Source organism: Globicephala melas, chromosome 13, assembly GCF_963455315.2.
Source record: "Globicephala melas chromosome 13, mGloMel1.2, whole genome shotgun sequence".
NCBI classification, from domain to species: Eukaryota; Metazoa; Chordata; class Mammalia; order Artiodactyla; family Delphinidae; genus Globicephala; species Globicephala melas.
Genome location: NC_083326.1, coordinates 80299520 through 80315003, shown reverse-complemented (window position 1 = coordinate 80315003; position 15484 = coordinate 80299520). Strand labels below are relative to the sequence as shown.

General features: G+C 41.4%; 1 protein-coding gene and 1 long non-coding RNA gene across 7 annotated transcripts in view; one reads left to right on the top strand and one right to left on the bottom strand.

The window, feature by feature from the left end:
- The window catches only part of ACAD10 (acyl-CoA dehydrogenase family member 10), a 123367-nt gene that overhangs the window by 81836 nt on the left and 26047 nt on the right, over positions 1 to 15484 (top strand). For 5 of the 6 annotated variants that reach the window (XR_011376681.1, XM_060311245.2, XM_030860360.3 and 2 more), the window contains exons 3-8: positions 734 to 882; positions 2287 to 2481; positions 6723 to 6881; positions 7593 to 7752; positions 9247 to 9388; positions 14551 to 14637. Coding sequence is in view for 5 of the 6 variants with exons in the window: in XM_060311245.2 (XP_060167228.1) it covers positions 734 to 882; positions 2287 to 2481; positions 6723 to 6881; positions 7593 to 7752; positions 9247 to 9388; positions 14551 to 14637 (892 nt within the window). In the remaining variant the exon portion in view is untranslated. The remainder of the gene's footprint in view (positions 1 to 733; positions 883 to 2286; positions 2482 to 6722; positions 6882 to 7592; positions 7753 to 9246; positions 9389 to 14550; positions 14638 to 15484) is intronic. The other variant, XM_070043426.1, reaches the window with a different exon arrangement.
- LOC132593321 (uncharacterized) lies at positions 199 to 6008 on the bottom strand. Its single transcript, XR_009558613.1, has 3 exons — positions 5273 to 6008; positions 3055 to 3126; positions 199 to 806 (listed from the first exon to the last, which is right to left on the bottom strand). It is a non-coding gene; the product is annotated as an uncharacterized lncRNA (long non-coding RNA).

The window sequence follows — 15484 nt, the reverse complement described above, 5'->3', positions numbered from 1 at the left end:
CTATATTGTCTGAAATATTTTCAATGCACAGGTACTACATTAAACAAAAGATATGTGCTAATGTATATTATTGATATATCTTAGATATAATTATGAATGCTGTATATATTTTTGCCCCATAGCAGGTATATTATACAAAGAGAAAACACCCTTGTACAAGAAAAAGTAACCCCTGTCCCAGTGTTCCCAGTATACACAATAATAATCCATCCACTGCCTTAGCTCTTTATGGACAGAATTTTGTTCTTTATTTCTCAAAGACAGCGCCCCCACAGGTGAATGTCTCAGTGTGCCAGCTACACTGCTCTGAAGGATTACTATGGTTTACAAAATGAAGGGCTTGTTTTGGAGTGCTGTCAGAATCTGCTTTATTCCCTAATGCACTTCCTTACCATGTGCCATGACTGTGTGAGTGACCTAATATATATGAACCAGCCAATGAGAGACCAGGGAAGAAAATTCGTACTGCAGTGTCCAGAGTCATCTCAAAGTGGTGGTACGGACCTGACGCTTGGCACCAATGTCCCCTCAGTTACACAGATTATTATTGCTGTTCCTTTGGAGGTCCAAGCTGAGATTTTCCATTTCCTGAATTTGTCTGAATTCCCAATGGAACCCACTTGGCACCACAGTGATGCCACAGGAACTTGTATGGTACTTCCCCTGCTCCCCAAACCCCAGCTGTTTGTCCATACATTACTGTTTCACTTACCATATGTTTTACTTCCGGTAGAATGGGAGGTACAGAATCATATCCCTTCCGGAACTATATTGAAGGCCTTGATCTCAGGTGGTGAAAATGGGCCCTGGATGAAATTTATGAGAGCAGAGATAACAACAGAGGATTTCCTACAAGAATTTGGGAGACTTTGCTCTGAAATTGTGAGTGATAAACATACTTGAATTTCCATATTCTTTTTGCCTAGAATAGTGGATGCAACACTTATCCATTAAGTTGGTTAAACTAAAAATAAAGAAGGGAAAACCTAATTACCTGTTATAAGATTTTAAGCTATTTCTTCCATCCCCAGGTACTCAATTTTAACTACACGAATGAAAAAGTAAAAATATTACATACTAGGCCTCTCCATCAGTTACTGTTCATCTGAAGCTGGAGTTGTATAATGGCTTTGATCAGAAAGCTTGTTTAATGCAGTAATAACATTGAGCCTTTCTCTGGAAAGGCTCTGCATTCTAAGCTCTTTATTTGTATTAACTCATGTACCTTCACAATAACCCTGCTAACATATAATTTAAGATATAATAAAGTTCTGTGGATAGATGGTGGTTTTGGTTACATAACAGTGAATGTACTTAATGTCACCCAAAGTGGTTAAAATAGTAAATTTGATGTTATGTGTTTTCACCTCAATTTTAAATAAATGAATAAATATTTAAATATATGTATAGAAAACATTCTGCTAAGTGACAGAAAGAAGCCAACCCAAAAGACCACATATTATATGATTCCACTTATTTGAAATGTCTAGAACAGGTAAATCTATAGAAACAGAAAATAGAGTTGTTATTTTCTAGGACTGGGAGTATTGGGGTGTCGGGGGGGAATGGGTAACGACTGCTAATGGGTATGGGATTTCTTTTCAGGGTGACGAAAATGTTCTAAAACGGATTGTGTTGATAGTTGCACAACTTTGTGAATATGTTAAAAAGCGTTGAATTTTACAGTTTAAATGGGTCAATTGGGTGGTATGTGAATTGTATTTCAATAAAGCTGTTGTAAAATGTGCATGTATATCAGAATAGCAGACTTGGCCTTGCAGATTTTGAAACATGATAAAATAAGAGTTTTCAAAACCCACAGAGATTGAATTTAAAAACACAAAAATTGATCAGAAACTGACACTCAGTTCGTAATGGTGAAGTTGAGGCAATGCAGAATCATCAAATGTCTCTGGATCATTAAAAATTAAGTTACATCTGCTTAATACACTTATAGAGTTTAATGTACCTCTTAGGGTCTTCTGAATCTTTTTAAAATTGACAATGAGTGAGTGAAATAAAGAACTCATTTAACTGGAATACTGATATAAATAGCTCCATTCCCTAACCACTGTAACTCTAATTCTAAGCCACTTTTTACAACCTTATATACAAAATTCTGCACAAGGGCTGAGGGAGGGAATTCCTTTTGGCAGCAAGCCAAAGGCCTGGGGTCCTACACCAGGTAGTGGTAGGAAGCCAGGAATATGTGTTTTTCTGTGTCGGTGACAAGCTGTTCTTACTCTTAATGATGGCTGGTTCTCCTCTCCCCTCCCCCATTCTTAGTCAAAGACCTCCGTGCCCCTGGACTCCTTTTTCTCTCTGCTGACCAGTGAGCGAGTGGCAAAGCCGTTCCCAGTGATGACTGAGGCCATAACTCAGATTCGGGCTAAAGGCCTTCAGACTGCAGTCTTGAGCAATAATTTTTATCTTCCCAATGGGAAGAGCTTTCTGCCCCTGGACCGGAAACAGTTTGATGTGGTAAGTGATCCGGAATAATCTGAATCAAGTCTGTGTCCTTGCTCCAGGATGCAGCATTAGTGCTGCCTCTCAGTAGATCTGGAGTGAATGGGTTTTTTATTCACACACTTGACTCAGTTAGGACTAAACATAACAGGTGGGAAACAAGACTTGTAAAATATCACTGAGCTCTCAGCAAGGTCAGTCATTTATGGGCTTTGATAACTGATTGAAACCTCAGCTTTCAAGACTCCCTTTCATTCTGGAGTTGAACCTTAGTCATCAGATAACACATGCACTTTCGTCAGCCCTCACCTCTTAACGGGCCCTTTGACCTTTTCTCTTCAAAGACCAACCCCATTGCCCTCTATTTCTATGGCATTAATCCTTAGACCAGTGCTGTGCAAACAAACCCACTGCAGTAAGGGAAATGTCCAGTATGGTTGCTACTAGTCACATACAGCTATTAAACACTTGAAATGTGGCTAATGGCTCTGAGGAATTCTATTTCATTTCAACTTAAATGTAAATAATCACATATGGCTAGTGGCTACCGTATGGGACAGCACATGAAGGGCTAGACTATGAAAGTACCTGAGAAGATTCCGAGTCAGGAGATGGTCTTCTGTGCCAGGAGGTTACCTCTGTGAAAGACTCCCCATTTTCCTAAGAGAAAGTATATCGTTATCCTGGGGCAGATATGAATTACTGAATTATTGACTTGCCTAAACTTCATTCGGTTGGAAAACACTTTCTCATTAAGCAGTGACTGTGTGCCAGGCACTGGCTAGGCATGAGGGGATACTGTGTTCAGTGTGACGGACACAAGCCCTGCCCTCTGGAATATGCATTTGCCATATTTCAGGTTGTCAGTCGCTACATGTGGCTAGTGGCTACTGTGTCGGACAGGACAGTATAGCATTTCCATCATTGTAGAAAGTCCTATTGGATAGTGCTATTTTAGAACGTCAAATCTAGTTGGATTGACAGGCAGAAAATTCAGAGCACAAATATGGGAAATTAACGACCCAACCTAATGCTCTTTTCACCTCCCACCTCCTCATTCCTCCTGTACAAAGCCAGTCAGAGATAGAGTTCTCTTCCCTCTGCACAGCTGCCTGGCTCCTTGCCCACTTTAATTGTTGGTTTCCCCGCTTGTCCACAGCACAGCCCTCCTCCAAGCATCCTCCCCTTCTGGTGCTCAGGGACCTCAGCCGGATTTGAATCCTGTCTTGCAGCTTGCTATAAGCAGTAGCTTTGATTCTCTGAACCTCGGTTTCCTCACCTGTAGTTCAGGAGTAGGAATTTTCTTTGTTTAGGGTAGCTGTGTGGATCCCAGAGTATAATGCATGCAAAGCACTTTACAGAGTGCCTGGCAGATAGGTAAGTATGCAATACGTTGTAATTATTTTCAGAAATTCCTTCCCTCCAGTGTGGCTATGGGGATATATCTTCATCTGGACAAAATCAGTTGGCCAGGCTCGTATTGGGCCCTTCAACTATGTAGGGACTTGTGAGCTTCTTTAAAACAATGGACTTGTTTATTCAGGCTTCACAGGCTCTCTGGCGTGTGCTTTTCAGATCCATTTTCATATTCTATGTCTGCAGAAGACCTGGAGTTTTGAAAATCTGTTTCCTCAAGAGCAAGGGTTTACATTTTTGTTCTCTAAAGCTATAAGGAAAAAAATTATTTTGGTAGAAGTAAAGCTAATGGAACCATTCCTGTGATCCCCATCATCCCTGGAGGCTGTTCCTGAACTTTTCAATGTCACAGAAATCTGTTTCTTCTGACGTGTATGTGGCTTTTAAATTTTGTTCATCTACTTTGTTTTTGGTTTTTTTTTTTCAGTATGGATGTTTTATATCTGAAATTTTGCTTGTGTCCAGGTGTAAGCAATGGGTAATGTCTTTTTTTGTGTTTTTTTTGGCTGTGTTGGGTCTTAATTGTGGCACGCGGGCTTCTCTCTAGTTGTGGCACGTGGACTCCAGAGAGCACGGGCTCAGTAGCTGCCACACGCGGGCTCTCTAGTTGTGGCGCACAGGCTTAGTTGCCCCGTGGCATGTGGGATCTTAGTTCCCCGACCAGGAATCAAACCCATGTCCCCTGCATTGAGAGGCGGATTCTTAACCACTGGACCACCAGGGAAGTCCCCATCTACTTTGTTTTTTAAGTAAAAACTTTTACATTATTATTATTTTTTTTTTGTAAAGAACACATGATGTAAGATTTACCATCCTAGGGGTTTCCCTGGTGGCGCAGTGGTTAAGAATCTGCCTGCCAGTGCGGGGGACACAGGTTCGAGCTCTGGTCCAGGCAGATCCCACATGCCACGGAGCAACTAAGCCCGTGTGCCACAACTACTGAGCCGGCGCTCTAGAGCCCGTGAGCCACACTACTGAGCCTGCGCACCACAACTACTGAAGCCTGCGTACCTAGAGCCCGTGCTCCACAACAAGAGAAGCCACTGCAGTGAGAAGCCCGTGCACCACAGCGAAGAGTAGCCCCTGCTCACCGCATCTAGAGAACGCCCGTGTGCAGCAACGAAGACCCAACACAGTCAAAAATAAATAAATAAATAAATTTATTTTTTAAAAAAAGTAAATAAAAAATGCTAATGTAGTACAATGAAAAAGAAAAGATTTACCATCCTAGCCATTTTTAATTATACAGGACAGTAATTTTAGGTATATTCACATTGTTGTGAAACACAACCCCAGAAATTTTTCATCTGGCAAAATAGAACACAAGAAGTCCAGGGATCTTATCCAGTTTAAATCTCAGGAATTTTTTCACGTCTGCAAATGTACTCACCTATGAGAGGAGGTGTCTGCTTGGCAGACTTGGCCCTGACCCCCAGGGTTTGCTCCCCCTCTCCTCTTGTCTCGGCTGGTACAGCTGTGCTGCTTTCCTGTCGCATGATGCCTTTATTGGTGTCTGAAACACCTGGCTTCTCTGCTACCCACTGTTGACGTTTTCTTTAGAAGGAGCTTCTTTGTCTTTTAGCTCATTCAGGTCCTTAGGAGACCAGGAAGAGTCAGTAACTTATTCAGAACATTTATTTGTCTGAAAAGGCAGTTCTCCTCTAACCTTGAACAATGGGAGTTTGGAGGAGAGGGAGGGGCCCTCAGGTTTGTCCTTGGTCTTGGAGAGCGAGGGTCAATTCAGGAGTGACTGAGGGAGTTAGTTCTATTCTTTGGGCAGACCAGAGGGTATTGGTTACAGGCCTCTATGGACGTTTTAGGCCTGCTCACAGGAGATCAAGCCATGGGGACAGTGTCAGAGGACTTGGGGTTGCTGGATCAGAGGTAGCCTGACACTGAGACAGCTGTTTCAGGGTTCTCCTGAACACTCAGCAGCACCCCACCGGTTCTGGATCAGATACAGGTTGAAGCAAGGCTGTCAGGATACAGGAGGCTCTTTGCATGAAAGGGAACCATGTCTTTGCCACTGACGATCTCTTTGGTGTTAGCCCTCCTGTGGGATTTATCTGTCTAGGCTGAGTACAGCTGTTTGTTTTTTAGCTTCTGAAGTATGGACATTAAAGTCATGTTTCTTTTATAACGGTAAACAGTGCCTTCTTTCTGAGAAAATGGTGAAATACTTTCCCTAAAACTGAAACGTGCAGCTTTTCTGTGCATTCACAATACCCAACATTAGCAAACTGCTATGTCATTTCGGAGCACACTGAAGTTCACTAAGTTTCCCAGCTACCGTTAAGATAGGTAAGATGGGGCTTCCCTGGTGGCGCAGTGGTTGAGAGTCCGCCTGCCGATGCAGGGGACACGGGTTCGTGCCCCGGTCCGGGAAGATCCCACGTGCCGTGGAGCGGCTGGGCCCGTGAGCCATGGCCGCTGAGCCTGCGCGTCCGGAACCTGTGCTCCGCAACGGGAGAGGCCACAACAGTGAGAGGCCCATGTACTGCAAAGAAAAAAAAAAAAAAAAAGATAGGTAAGATGACTGTTAGTGTTTCCTGACTATGAACCTGAAGCCCATAGTGCCTTCGCTGTTTGCACAAGGTCACTCACTGTGTCTGAACCAGAACTTTGGTTTTCTGAATCTTCCCTCAGGTTGTAACCCAGTATTTCCAAATCACTCCTCTTAAAAAAGCAACATCATTTTATATCATGACACTCTTAAGTTACTTGTTATAACGAATCTCCACTGCCTTCCTTCTGCTCTGCTTTTCAGAAAATATACTGGGTGTACGTGGGAACACCACTTTTAGGGACATTCATCTCTCCTTCCTGTCCCTCCCTCTCAGGTTGTGGAATCCTGCCTGGAAGGTGTCTGCAAGCCAGACGCCAGGATGTACAAGCTGTGCTTGGAGCGGCTAGGCCGGCAGCCTTCTGAGTCCATCTTTCTGGATGATCTTGGGCCGAATCTAAAAGCAGCTGCCAGCCTTGGTATTCACATCATTAAGGTAAAGGTCACTGTTTTTTGAACCCCTGTTGTGCCCCAGGCACTAGCGTAAGCATCTCTACGCAGTCCTCTTACACTCATAGTTGCAGTTGCCTCTGGTGGTTTTCACCCATGCTGCCATAGTCTTTTTAGTTTTTATTGATTATGAAATCTAGGTGACTAGCCACTTGTATTTTCAATAGGAAGTAATAAGGCAGAATGAGAAAAGAGTTACACAGGGAGGTGAATGGCAGGCTTAAGACATTTCGGGTGACAGCTCTGCTGGCCTGGTGATGCTGCTCTGGGTGGGGACCCAGCAGCTACCAGACACACGGGCCACCCCAATGCTTTGAAGCAGGAGAAGCCACGTTGGCGGTGGGGGTCTCTGTCTAGCTTTCTGCATTTGGGTTTTTGTTATTAGCTGACAGGCCCGTAGGGACAGAGTGGACACTACACACAATATTCTGCCCTCCTGGCACAAGGGAGTATCATTCAGTCTTAACCGGCACTCTTCCCAGCAGATAAGAAAGTTTAATGTGGTTAGGAATTAAATGGGAGGAGGAAACTCATTCTGGGGCTTTCTCATGAGCTGACTCCCCTGGCTGCAAAGTCCTTGCTCAGAGAACTGACTTCTTCTATATTTCCCTCTAAGAAAGTACCCTCTCAGAGAACAGGCAGGAGGGTGGGGCAGGGTTGACTGGGTGTCCATGATCAGTATTCTCTGTGAAACCAGGTTCATGACCCAGAGACTGCAGTAAAGGAACTGGAAACTCTTCTGGGTTTTCCGTTGAGAATGGCTGTTCCAAACACTCGCCCTGTGAGAAAGACGATGGAAATTCCCAAGGACTCCTTGGAGAAGCACCTCAAAGACTTACTGGGGACCCAAGCCACAGGTAGTTAAGCTTCTGCATTTTGGTAAAGGCTAGGCTTTCAGTCTGGTTCTCACTTTCAGTCCTTAGTGGAATATGCTGGAGACAAAGACGCCATGTGGTGAAGCAAATAGCCAGTGGGCTCAGTGAGCCCATGGACCTGAGTGCTGCTCTGTTTTGCTTGGGAAAAAGCACTGACTTCCTTTTTTACGGATCCCCAAAGTGTACTTGGCCCTTGTTCCATGTGAGAGTGTGGTGTGGCAGCAATCGCCTGCAAAGGGCTGTCCCGGAGGAGAGGAACTTGCAGTATGTGCCCAGGGGTGTTTGAGTGTTTCTAATATTTTTGAGATGACAGCCTGTTTTGTGAAGGTGACTTAAAAGTTGCACGAATTTAAAATGTGACAAGCCGTCTCTATCTCTTCAAAGGAACCTCTAGCTCCTTCTTCACATTCCATCCTCAGAAAAACAGGTGCCTCATGACCTTTTTCTTTTTAAATTTATTTTATTAAAGTATAGTTGCATGAACTTTTGAAGAAATTTCTACCTGGTGATAAAGTTTGATCCTTGAAAGTACTTTTTTTAATTTAATTTATTTTTTTATACAGCAGGTTCTTATTAGTCATCCATTTTATACATATTTGTCCATCCCAATCTCCCAATTCATCCCACCACCACCACCCCCCGCCACTTTCCCCCCTTGGTGTCCATACGTTTGTTCTCTACATCTGTGTCTCTATTTCTGCCCTGCAAACCGGTTCATCTGTACCATTTGAAAGTACTCTTTGTATGTAGCTTCGCATGAGGATTTTTTTCCAGTGATGGGATTGTTCTTAGAGCCTCTGCAAAGCTGAGGGACCCTTTCTGATGAGACCAGCTAAGTCAGGCAAACTCCCATTTCCTGCGAATCTGTGTGTAGAGTTCATCTCATTGTGAAGACTAGGGTTAACTAGGCTGTTTCTGCAAGGGAGCCTCAGAGTTTAGCCTGCTGGGGTGGGAAACGCATCTCCTGAAAGCAGCTTTGGCTCGAGCTGCAGGCCTCTGCATAGCTCCTTTCAGCTGTCACGTCATTGTCAGGCGTGGTGTGGCCGGGTATGGGGTGAGGGGCACACTTTTCAAGTGAGGGCACTTTTCATCCTCGGCTTAAAGCATTCCATTTAGCAAGATGGGTTTCCATGACTGTGCTTGTGTTTTACAAACAGAACTAAAAGACTTTTCTTTACGGAGCAGGAGTTGGCAAGAAGGACAAAATTGGACACCTGCACAAAGTGAAAATTGTCATGGTGTAAATCCAGTGGCCTTTGCCACACCATAGTGTGATATTCTGGACTCGAGCTGGAGGTGGGGGGTATGCCTGGGACGCAGTCACGTCTGGTACCCCGGGAGGAGCTGCTTTCCTGACAGATCATTCCAAATCAGGGCGCTCCACATCCACATGCAGTACTCGTTAGAAAGAAAGAATGTCTGTCCACATTTGTCCTCCAGAGCTGGTCTGAGTTTTCCTTGCTTTCAAACTTGCAGGCCCATTGGAACTCCTTCAGTTTGATCACGGGCAGTCAAATCCCACCTACTACATCAGGCTGGCTAAACATCAGCTGGTTCTGAGGAAGAAACCGCCAGGGACACTGCTTCCGTCCGCGCATGCAATAGAAAGAGAGTTCAGGTAAATTCTCAGAGCTGGGGGCGTGCTTGCCATCCCCAGCCATCCCCGGCCTCCGCAGCCCAGCCCCTGAGCTGGCCTATCAGCACTCCATTAAAGTGCCTTGAGACATTTAAAATTACAAGTGTGACTCTCCAAAATTATTTCTGATAAGAACATGTCACCTAATTTTATTCGGGAGCTTGTTTTCTCTTTTCTCTACCTAAACCTCTAGGAGACTAGACTTTTTTTGAGCCTCTATTAAGTGCGGTCATAGCCCAAGGAGGCATGGCCGTGAGTTGATAGTTATTGAAACCTGGGGTTCCTTATATGAATCCCTCTACTTTTATGTATGTTTGATATTTTTCATAATAAAATGTTTAAAACGATAAATGTATTACAACCCATCCAAAATAAAATCTTTTGCTTTGTGAATAGGAAAATTTAAACATAGTAGGTTGAAAAACACTAGCTCCAGACTCTTGGACGGTGAGTGGCCATGCGATGACTGGACTCCAGAGTGGGGCTTCCGCTCCTGGACGGCTTTCTCTTCCTCTTCCGCCTTCCTTCCAGCCTATCATGTTCTGCAGAAGGAAAGTTGCAGGGAGTAGAAGGAAAATGTGATTGCGGCTCCTGGCCTCTTCTTTCTCACCATTTACTGTCTCCCCTCTGACTTTTTGGTTCCTTGAATCTGACTTAAGTGTTACAGGGACTGATGACTGACATTTATGAAGGCTTCAGGGTTCGTTTATGAAGCCTACAGGAAGAAACCTGTAGCTATTTGTGAGCATTCCTAAATGTGCCCATGTGATAGTGAGTGTGTGCTTGTAGAAGAGAAACCCTGAAATGCAAAACTCCCACTGTCTCTGTGCCTCCTGCTTGTGAACTCTCACCAACTTCCTAGCGTACTGAGGAATTCTGGAGTGTTAGAAGGACATCGAAAAATCCAAGAATGCACAGAATTTCCGTTTTAGTAAAGGAATAAAATGTGCATTTGAAGATGAAATGTGTATGGTATCTGCTTATAAAATGCCAAATCAAATTTGGAAAACTGGGAAAACAGTATAACATAATTTATAAAAACCTCAGGGTAGTCATACTTTTATACCTATTAATTCCAATAGGGGATCTCTCTTTAAAAAAATAGTTCTAAATAGGGAGAGAAGCTTTATGCATTAATATGCTCACTGCAGTGTAGTTTATAATAAAAAAATTGGAAACCTACAGGTACAATAAATGAGTAATGATTATGCAAACCTTGGTATTTCTGCTTGTTGGAACAATAACAATAATAGCTAACATTTACTGAGTGTTTAGTATGTGTCAGGCACTAAATAAATGCTTTGAATATACTGTTAATTCAAACCATTCTCACAACTCCCTGATATGGTCCTAATATGATCTCCATTTTATAGATGAAGACAGTGAAGCTTAAAGAAGTTAAGCAACATGCCTAGTGACACACATCTAGTATGTGAGTGATGGAGTCTGGCTTCACACCCCGGGCTGGTAGGATTCCATACCCCAGTCTTAATGATTATGTTGTTATTGCAGCCAATAAAAGGATGTCTATAATAAAATTAAAATGTGTATAATAAAATTTTTTTCCTTTTTGGCCACCCATTGTGCCTTGGGGGATCTTAGTTCTCCAACCAGGGACTGAACCCAGGCCATGGCAGTGAAAGTGCCGAGTCCTAACCACTGGACCACCAGGGGACTCTGCTGAAAATAAAATTTTAATGTAGCAAAAACAGATACAAACTATATATATCTTAACTATGTTTTTTGTAAAGACTTGTACATTGAAACAAAAATATTGGAAAGGAACACACCAAAATGTTTACCCTGGTCATGTTTGGGTAGTTTGTTAGTACAAATTGTAAGTGACAGAAACCCACCTAGCCTGACTAAAGCATTCAAAAAAAAGAAAGGAGGAGAAGTGGTAAAATGTATTGGCTTCATTATCTAAACCTTTCAGGTATGGCTGGATCCAGGGGCCCAAATAATGTCACCAGGACCCATTCATTCTCTGTCTCCATCTCTCAACACTTCCCTCCTTGATAACCACAGTGAACATTCCAGCATATCTCCTGAGATTGACTCGTTGGCCCAATGTGGGTCACAGCTTTGTTCCTGAACCAGTCTCTGTGGTCAGGAGGATGCATTATTCAGATTGGCCAAATCTGGGTCTTGTGCTCAACCCTGGAATCAGGATTGAGTCACTCTCACCCAAACCATGTGAACCTACAGTGGGGGAGAGCTGTTTCCCAAAGGAATGTCTAGGTATTACTATCAGAACATGAAAAGGGGAAAGGACAGCAGGCAGCCAAAAGCAGGAGCCAGTTATTGGTGATAAGACCGACTCATTATTTTTCTATTTAAAAAAATTCCTTCCTTAATGTTTCATAGAATTTATCAGTAAACCCATCGGGCCTGGAGGTTTTTTAGGAAAAGTTTTTGGATTATGGGTTTGATGTAATAGATATTGGGTTATTCAGGTATTTTATTTCGTCTTGCCTTAGTTTTGGTAAATTGTAATTTGCAAGGAATTTGTACATTTATTAAAATATATAAAATTATATTATAAAATATATAAAGTTATATATGTCCATTTCATGTTAACAGTTGAATTTATTGTTCAAAATAGTCCCTTACTGTTTTGTTTTTTTTTTAATTTATTTTTGGCTGTGTTGGGTCTTCGTTGTTGTGCGTGGGCTTTCTCTAGTTGCGGCGAGCGGGGACTACTCTTCGTTGCAGTGCGCATGCTTCTTATTGAGGTGGCTTCTCTTGTTGCGGAGCATGGGCTCTGGGCACACAGGCTCAATAGTTGTGGCTCGCGGGCTCTTGAGCAGAGGCTCAGTAGTTGTGGCGCACGGGCTTATTTGCTCCACGGCATGTGGGATCTTCCTGGACCAGGGCTTGAACCCATGTCCCCTGCATTGGCAGGCGGATTCTTAACCACTGCACCACCAGGGAAGTCCTCCCTTACTGTCCTTTTAATGTATGTAGGATCTGTAGTGATTTCCCATCTTTGCCATTCCTGCTGTGGATTGATAGTATTTTCTCTCTCTTTCTTTCATCAGTCTACCTAGGGATTTATCATTGTGTTGATAATTTAAAAGAACAAATGTTTAGTTTTGTTAATTTTTCTGTTGTTTATTTTCTATTTCATTTAGTTCTGCTCTGAGCTTTATTTCTTTCCATCTTCTTACTGTGGGTGTATTTTTACCTTCTTAGGTGTAACCTGAGGCCATTGATTTAACATCTTCCTTTTCTAATATGAGCTTTCAAAGTTATGTTACTTTGTAAGCACATATGCATCCCACAAATTTTGACATGTGTTTTTATTATTATTATTACAGTTTGAAATATTTTCTAATGTCCCTTATGATTTCTTCTTTGACCCATGGCTTATATGGAAGTGTGTTATTTAACTTCCAAATATTTGGGCTTTTTCTAGCTATCACATAGCAACAAGTTCTTGTTTAATTCTATTGAGGTCTTAGAAATACTCTGTAAGATTTTGATACTTGGGGCTTCCCTGGTGGTGCAGTGGTTAAGAATCTACCTGCCTAATGCAGGAGACATGGGTTCAAGCCCTGGTCTGGGAAGATCCCACATGCCACGGAGCAGCTAAGCCCATGCACCACAACAACTGAGCCTGTGTTCCTAGAGCCCGTGAGCCACAACTACTGAGCCCGTGCACCCAGAGCCCGAGCTCTGCAACAAGAGAAGCCACCGCAATGAGAAGCCTGCACACCACGACGAAGAGTAGCCCCCGCTCGCCACAACTAGAGAAAGCCGCACGCAGCAACGAAGACCCAATGCAGCCAAAAATAAATAAATAAATAAATTTATTTTTAAAAAAAGATTTTGATACTTGGAAATTTATTAGGACTTATATTATGGACCAGTACGTGATATATCTTGGTGAATATACTGTGTGCACTCTAAAAGAATGTGTATCCTGCAGTGTCTGTGTGAGTGTTATAGAAATGTCCATCAGGTCAAGTTGGCTGGTGGTGTTGTTCAGATCTGTGTCTTACTTTTTCTAGTTAGTGTAGTTTTGATAAAGTCAGTTACTGATAAAGGCATTTTACAGTCTCAGCTATGATTGTGAGTTTGTCCGTTTCTATCTTTCATTCTGATAATTTTTACTTTAGGTATTTTTGAAGCTCTTTTATTAGGCACATACACATTTTTTATTTACTTTTGTAATTTGAAGTATAGTTGATTTAATGTTGTGTTTTAATTTCTGCTGTGCAGCAAAGTGACTCAGTTATAAATATATATATTCTTTTTTATGCTGTATTTTTTATATATATATTCTTTTTCATATTCTTTTCCATAATGGTTTATCACAGGATATTGAATACACTTCCCTGTGCTATACAGTAGGACCTTGTTGTTTAAGGCACATACACATTTATGATTGTAATATCTCCCTGGTGAATTAACTCTTGTATTGTTTTGAAATGTCCCTTTTTATCTCTGGTAGTCCTCTTTGCCTTAAGGTCTCTTTTTCTAATATTGATATAGCTATACCAGCTTTCTTATGCTTACCAATTGCATGGAACTTCCCTTTCCATCCTTTCATATTTTATTTTATTTATTTATTTCTATCTATGTTTTTATATTTAAAGCATGTCCCTTATAGACAGTATATTAAGTCTTGCTTTTGAACCCAGTAGGACAACTTCTGTCTTTTAATTGGAATGTTTACTCTATTAACTTTAGTGTAATTATCAGTATGTTTGACTCAGGTCTATAATTTTGCTGTTTGATCTTTGTCCCATTTGTCTTTTGTTCTCCTTGCCTTTTTGCCTTCTTGGGTCAATTGAAATTTTTAAATTTTAGCATTCCATTTTAATTTCTGCATGTAAAATTTTTAAATCAAAAAATAATTTCAGGGCTTCCCTGGTGGCACAGTGGTTGAGAGTCTGCCTGCCGATGCAGGGGACACGGGTTCGTGCCCCGGTCCGGGAAGATCCCACATGCCGCGGAGCGGCTGGGCCCGTGAGCCATGGCCGCTGAGCCTGCGCATCCGGAGCCTGTGCTCCGCAACGGGAGAGGCCACAACAGTGAGAGGCCCGCGTATTGCAAAAAAAACCAAAAACAAAAACAAACAAACAAAATAATAATAATTTCAAGAAAATCCAGTCATCTCATTCAGCAGTGTCTCTCAGTTTTCTTTGTTCTGGCAGGATAATGAAAGCCCTTGCGAATGCTGGAGTCCCTGTCCCCAAAGTTCTTGACCTCTGTGAGGATCCAAGGTAATGTTCAGATTTATTTTTTCTATTGTGTATTCAAGCTACAGAAGAGAAAAGTTCTTATACTAACTCACATTCCAGTTTGCTAGAGTAAAGACAAGTAAAATTTGGGTAGAAGAGAAAAGAGATTTTATAGTTACCTCCCCTAGAAGTTCACAGATCTTTAAGTTATCCTGAAAGATAAATGCCTGCTTTCGTGAGAATTGGTAGGAAACATCTTTTCTAACATTAAAAAAATATACGTCCATCTAGCTTCATGTTGCTTGTTTTAATTAATTTTTTATTGTGGGCTTTCTAAACTGTTTTTGAATTGCTTTATAATATGCTTTCTGAGTCTGTCTCTTTTTTCCCGATTTTTTACTTATGAAAATTTCGAAACATACACAGAAGTTGAAAGAAGAAAAAATAGTACGATGAGCACCCATTTACACTTCATCTAGATGAAAACATTTGTTAACATTTTGCCACATTTGCTTTCTATGTATATGTATATATGTGTATGCGTATATATGTGAATAGGTGTACTATATAGATAAAATAATTTTATAGAAATAGTTAATTATATATAACATTTTTCTAAAAATGTTTTATAACATAATTTAATAAGTTTTATTAAATAATTATATAATTATTTTGTAAGTTAATAAGTATATCTTATATGTATGTATATAAATTATTATTCACTGAAACTTTTGAAGTAAGTTTCAGGCAGCCTACATCTTCTAAGAATAAAGACATTTTCTATCATAACCACAGCAATATTACATTTAAGATAATTAAAAATAATTTAATAATATAATTTAATATCTAGGCCATGTTCAAGTCAGGATGAATAGTTATAATAGTAGAA